The sequence below is a fragment of the Elaeis guineensis genome, chromosome 6 (assembly GCF_000442705.2).
Source record: "Elaeis guineensis isolate ETL-2024a chromosome 6, EG11, whole genome shotgun sequence".
Classification (NCBI taxonomy): Eukaryota; Viridiplantae; Streptophyta; class Magnoliopsida; order Arecales; family Arecaceae; genus Elaeis; species Elaeis guineensis.
Window position 1 is genome coordinate 49,123,085 of NC_025998.2, and position 6,592 is coordinate 49,129,676.

At 45.9% G+C, this 6,592-nt stretch overlaps 1 protein-coding gene across 1 annotated transcript; it reads right to left on the reverse strand.

The window, feature by feature from the left end:
• Window positions 1-531: 531 nt before the first annotated feature.
• LOC105036167 (galactan beta-1,4-galactosyltransferase GALS3) lies at window positions 532-3,828 on the reverse strand. Its single transcript, XM_010911918.4, has 2 exons — window positions 2,399-3,828; window positions 532-1,498 (listed from the first exon to the last, which is right to left on the reverse strand). Exons 1-2 carry the CDS (start codon window positions 3,520-3,522, stop codon window positions 1,153-1,155), a joined length of 1,470 nt encoding a protein of 489 aa, XP_010910220.1. The 5' UTR covers window positions 3,523-3,828; the 3' UTR covers window positions 532-1,152.
• Between the last annotated feature and the right edge of the window lie 2,764 nt (window positions 3,829-6,592).

Genomic DNA, 6,592 nt, shown 5'->3' on the forward strand with positions numbered 1-6,592 from the left:
AATTTTATAATTTTAAAATTTTTTAACTTAAAAAATAGAACTTTGGCTAATGATATCAATTGAATTGTCAAGTTAAAAGTATTCATACAAAAATAATATTTTGTAAGAGTATGCACAAAAATATCAATTTGAGAGTGTATTCACATAATTCCAATATTTAGGAGGATTTACGCAAAAATCCAAAAATTTTTTTGGGTGTGTACTCTCCTAAATATATAAAATTACATTAGAAAGCTGGTAAAGTTACTATTTGCATCAATACCTTTATAAATATTTATTTTTATATATTTATTAAAAATATTTTAGTTATATTAATTTTAAATTGCTAATTGTGCAATATTGTTGATAGTATGGATATATATTCCAAAAAGGGAACAAAAAAAAAAAAAGGCTATACATTATATATGTAAATTTCAATTTTAGGAGGGTATTTATGTAAATTTTAATATTGGAAATGACATATACATCAAAAACCCTAAAAAATAAAACAATACTCTAATTAATAAATAATTAATTAAAAAAATCCCCGTAGAAAAATGAAACTCACAATGACTCAACAGTTGCTACGATTTTATAGGTGCCGGCTCATCAACTTTCAAACCCTCGGAGCAAAGACTTTGCCACTGTTAATTCAGAATGTCACGTAATGAAACGTGTCTCCAAGCGACAGTTTCCTTGGATTTTCTACCTTGTTACGTCTTAAAGGTTGAACCCACGCCACCACCCACGCGGCAACTGCAGCATTTCATCATGCCGTCCCTGTCTACCAACAGCTCCAGTTGATGCCATCACCGGTTCCCCCCGCCCAGCATCACACGGAAAGGGAGAAAGTCTCATCATTTCATAAAAAACTGTCTAATTAGCCAATGATAGAACGGAACGGAAATCTATTCTATTAGCCTTCCCATATTGAAGTAATCACCGATTCACCGGTTCCCACTTCCCAGCATCACACGGAAAGCCAGAAAGCACTGAAATCTATTCTATTAGCTTTCCTATACTCCATTATATATATATATATAAGAGGGTGGAAGGATGCTTGGCAAGGGAAAAGCGCCCACCATTAACAATATAACCAAAATACAAAACTAAACAAAAGAATCACCTCTGTATAATAATAATATGAGAAGAAAGAATCAAAAAATGTAGGAATTACTGCCGCGTGCGCTGGAGCCGGGAACCAATGGTCTTGAGCTCGAATCTCTTGACAGAGCCGGCGAGTTGTTGGAGGGTGGTATCGAGGACGTAGGGCGTGCCCTCGAAGGTGAGGGTGGTATCATTAACAAACACCTTGCAAGGATCACTTCTTTCTGCTATGGTTCCATGGTAGTGGAAGTATGTAATCCTGCTTTCTGCCTTGCGGAGGCTCCTCCCTGCTATGTTCTGTGACAAGTGCACGCCTGTCGCGAAGGCATTACGGGGCTGGATCGCGTACTTGCGATCCCTTCTCACCCCTCTCTTCACATCCCTGTAGACCAGCTTCTCAAAAACCCACATCCTAACACATCGGAAAGAATTGTATTCAGATCATCATAACCGAGAATGAGGGCATTCAATCACATATTACAAGAGATCAGCTGAAATGCAAAAGTTTTAAAAGCAAGCAACAAGTACGGGCCGCTGTTTCAGGCGAGGCATTATATCATCCATCATTCTTCTAATCCCCCCCACCAACCATATGTGGAATCAGTCATAGATAGCAACACAGATTCCAGAGCAAACAGAGAGAGAGCAAGTTGGTGTTTAAGCTATCTATAGTTTATCTCCAAGAATAATGAATGAAATATATTGCATACGGTAATACAGTAGCCCCACAAATTCGTATATATCTCCCTCAACCATTGTCCTAAGAACTTCCACCAGAAACAGACACTCAAGACAGTTCAGACAACAGCAAGCAAACAGCTACTTCAGCAAAAGGACATATGAGAAGCAGACATATTGCTGAATTGTTCGTATATACTTCAATCAATTCCAAACACAAGCTTGAATAACAAAACACTAATTAGAGGTAATTAGAGAATAAAAAAAAAAAATGCATTCTCTGTTCTTAATCATAAGAACAATATGACATCTCGTCTCAAAAAAGTATTCTTATTCTTGATTAAGTTAATATTAGAAGCGCCACCAACAGAAACATACACTTTTATGGCACATTTCACACCATAAAAAGAAAATAGACAATTGAATAAAACAGTAGCAGAAGCAGAGAACCGGAAATCTTTCTAAATCATTCATATGACCATCAGTTCCAACCACAATCATGGGCACAAGTACTACTGTTACAACCAAAATAGGCCACTAAAATCTTATTCATAATTCCTTATTAGCTAGGAGGTATTAAATAAAATACTGTACAAACGGCAATGTAGATCATTTAGAAGGAATTATAGCTCACCTTGGGGTATCCCCGGCGTCCTGTGAACGACAGAGCTTGCCAGACATTGGCATCTGCTCGAAGGTGATCTGAGTGTAGCCGGAAAGCGAGTCGAGGACCGACTTGAGGGTGGTCTTAGGCTGCACATAGATGAACTCATCGCAATCGAAGAAAAACATCCATTTAGCCATGAACCTGTATCTATGCAAGCAATCGTTCACCACCAGGAATTGGTTGTGGTAGTAGCCGTCGAACCGCTCCTGCTCCCTGATATCCTGCAGCGTCACGAACCCCTTCTCGATCCACGGCCGGAGAACCTCCATCACCCCCGGGTGGACGCCGCCGGCGTCGTGGATCACAAAGTGGGATTTCTCGCCGAAGAGCTTTGCATGGTAGGCCATCCATTCCCTTACCCTTTGGGGATTCAGATTCCCGTAGAGAGACGATCCACAGTAGAGGTAATCATACTGCGGCGGTGAGGAGAACACGGTCACGTTCACGCTCCCGGGGGCTTCCTCGAGAGCGACAAATCTCTCCTCCATATCGAGTGCCGTATCGCCGGTTGTGGCGGCGACGATCAGGAGGCCGCCGGATCCGTCGGCACCCACGTCGGTGGGGAAGGTACAGTTGACGACGACGACGGTGTAGACGCGGCCGTAGCCCCAGTCCGGGAGGATCTTGTAGCCAGTGATGGTGACCGAACCGTTGGGATCGCCGTACGGGACCCACTCGCACCGGAACGCGGGGTTGGCGAACACGTGGAGCGGCTTGGACCCGAGTCCGATGACTGCAAAGGTGTTTTTACCGCCCCGGTAGGCCCCCATCTGGACGAAGAGGTACGCAGCGGAGCCGACCGGGTTGAAGGCCCTCCTCACCACGGAATCCGCAGTTATCTCCTCGTTTTTCAGAGGGTGAGGAGTCGGTACAGAGGAGGGAGAGGAGAGATTTAGGGGTGGAGATTGGGAGGAGAACGTAGTGGTGAGGTCGGTGGAGGAGAGGCGGAGAGTGTAGCGGAGGAACTGGACGACGGTGGCGAGACAGCAGAGGAGGAAGAGGGAGATAAGGAGAAACTTCATGTCGGTGCAGTTCCAGACCACCCGGACGAGCACGTTCCGCTCACCCGCTTTCTCACTGTCCCTTGCCATTCTAACCTCCAGCGGCCCTCACCATACACAAAGAAAGTTAGAAAAGGCAAAGAACTCCGCAGCTCTGCTTTCTGAGTGGGCTGGAAGGGTAGCTGGATAGATGCCTTTCTTTTAGGAGGAACTCTCTCACCCTCATACACTCTCAATCCCAATTCTTCTAAGAAAGAGAAAGGAATAGGGGGAGAGCGGTCCCTGCTTAGGTTCTGGAAGGAAGGGGAAAGGTTAAAAAGGGTGGAGGAAGATCTACTCTAGAGAAAAAAAAGGGAGGGTTTTTTTTTTTTCTAACATAAGTATGCGTTTCATATGATAGGAAAGGAGAGGAAAAGGAAGAAAATTAAGCTAGAAAGAACAAATGCGGGGCGTTGCTCTCGGCCGTGGCACGTGGGCGAAAGCGGGCAGGTCGCGTCTCACCCCTCCGGTGGGTCAGCCTGCCTTTGATGACTGAGACGGCTCGTGGTTTTATTGGTTTCCTTCGTAGGTGTTCCTCCGCGGGGGCAGGTGGGGTGGTCCCAGCAGACATTTTCACATCCTAAGATATTCCGGCCGGCCGGCCGCACCGAGAAAGATTATAAAAAAAAACGACCGGATTTTTTTTTTGGTAGAAAGAATGACCGGATTAAACGCATCGGTCTGTACAATAAATTCAAGACTTACTGTTCGTCGTGGTAAGGTGGTTTGCAAAATAAGGGTAACACATTAATTGATTTTCATATTTGACATTATAAATTTTTAAAAATTAAAAAGAAAATATGGAAAAATTAGGCAATATATTAATTGTATTGATGATCTCTTTACGTATATTAGTTTTAGAAAATAGTTTGAAGTACCAGATAGCGCTTTTACCAAAAATAAACAAAAAAATATCAGCTAGCGTACCTGAAAAGAATTCTCTGGTTTATCTAAATTTGGTCTGGCAACTCAGCGTTCAATTTTTCTCTAAATTTCCCTAACTTCATCAATTCAGTAATTCAATCATATATCAAGGCAGGAGCAACTTTACACACGCCAAAGTATTATTTCGCAATGTATATCTGTGAATGTAACAAAAGCCAAGATATCAAACGTCCGGAAAATCTTTCTGCATAATTGATGGCATTATGGCGGCATGCTATGTTGTTGAATGAATGACACGTGTGAAATTGCAATGAATTTATCTGAAAATTGCTATTTCTTCTAGTTCAATTATTAGTGTAAATAAATGCTGGTGGATTAAACTTAATATTTGAATGTTGTGCATTCATCCCATCAACTAATACATATTTATTCTTCAAAAGTTATCTGAGCATTCTCATACTTTTCCCAAAGTTAACTTGGGGGAGGAAAATCAAGCGGAAGGCATTTTTTAGAGAAGCAAATATATGAACTAAGATAATTATTATCATGAACTATAGATATTGTTTGAAAAACAGCAAATTTGAAACTCTCACTTTAAGATGCACTTTTCTCTTTAGATATCTAAAAATTAAGAAGAAGAATTTAGAGGCCCCGTTGATTCAAAAATTAATTTTGATAATTATAAAATAATTAATTTAGTTGTTGGTGCAAAAATTCGCCTGCGTCGGAGAAGCTGGAGTCGAGGGAGTCGCGGTCGCCGTTGGGACCTGCAAAAGAAGTCTAAACCGAAGGTGGGGTTGCTCCGGCAAGACTCTCCGACGCTCAAGTCAGTTCTCTCCCTCAACAAGAATGGAGTGCTCGAACGAAAATTTTAGCAGAATTTCTAGGTAAAAAATGAAAGCTTAGAGAATAACGTATCTGGGGTCCCCCTTTTATAGGCGGAGGGAGCGACAGACTGATAGCGATGTCTGTAACCGTCTGGCAGTGGGCTGCCCAGAGTCAGGAGGAGTTTGTTACGAAGAGTAGTGGAGTGGAATCGTGGCTATCGCAGGGACATGCCACATGGAGTCTGTTGCGGGGAGTGGAGCGGCGTCCGTTGTCGCGACGTCCGTTGTCGCGACTTGCCAGAGGATGGGAGAATCGCGCGGTATCCATCGCAGGAAGTGGAGCAGGATCGTGAGCATCATTGCGGTCTGTCAGGGAGTAATAGAGCCGCGCGGAATCCATCGCAGGAAGTGGAGCAGAGTCGTGGCTGTTGCTGCGGCACGCTAGGGAGTGCAGGCCTGTCGGTCGAAGTTCGGCTAGAGTGTCTGGCGGAGAGAGGTGGTTAACTACCCGTCTGAGAGGAGCCCGGAGTCCGGCTCCCGTATGAGTCCGGACGAAGTCTTCCTTCAGTCAAAGTCGGGGACGAGGTCCGGCTCCCATGGGAGTTCGGACGGAGTCTTCCGGCAGCTGGAGTCGGAGACGAGATCTGGCTCCCGTAGGAGCCCGGGCGAAGTCTACCTGTAATTAAGTCAGGCGCGAAGTCCGGCTCCCGTAGGAGTTCGGACGAAACTTACCAGCAATTGAAATTGGGGATGGAGCCCGGCTCCCGTAGGAGTCCGGGCGGAGTCTACCTGCAGTTGGAGTCGTGGGTGGAGTCCGGCTCCCGTAGGAGTCCGGGCGACGTCTGCCTGCAGCCAGAGTCGGGGACGAGGTCCGGCTCCCATAGGAGTCCGGGCGGAGTCTTCCTGTAGTTGGAGTCGTGGGCAGAGTCCGGCTCCCGTAGGAGTCCGGGCGACGTCTGCCTACAGTCGGAGTCGGGGACGAGGCCCGGCTCCCATAGGAGTCCGGGAGGAGTCTTCCTGCAATTAAAGTCAGGGGCGAAGTCTGGCTCCCGTAGGAGTTCGGACGAAATTTACCAGCAGTTGAAGTTGGGGACGGAGCCCGGCTTCCGTAGGAGTCCGGGCGGAGTCTACCTGTAGTTGGAGTCGTGGACGGAGTCCGGCTCCCATAGGAGTCCGGGCGATGTCTGCCTGCAGCCAGAGTCGGGGACGAGGCCCGGCTCCCGTAGGAGTCCGGGCGGAGTCTTCCTGCAATTAAAGTCAGGGGCGAAGTCCGGCTCCCGTAGGAGTCCGGATGAAACTTACCAGCAGTTGAAGTTGGGGACGGAGCCCGGCTCCCGTAGGAATCCGGGCGGAGTCTACCTGCAGTTGGAGTCATGGGCGGAGTCCGGCTGCCGTAGGAGTCCGGGCGA

Bases quoted from the DNA above. Each gene is read 5' to 3' on its own strand.
- LOC105036167 (XM_010911918.4), bottom strand. From the start codon at position 3,522: ATGGCAAGGGACAGTGAGAAAGCGGGTGAGCGGAACGTGCTCGTCCGG. The intron at 1,499-2,398 runs GTGAGCTATAAT...CCGATGTGTTAG, and splicing joins GACGCCGGGGATACCCCAAG to GATGTGGGTTTTTGAGAAGC.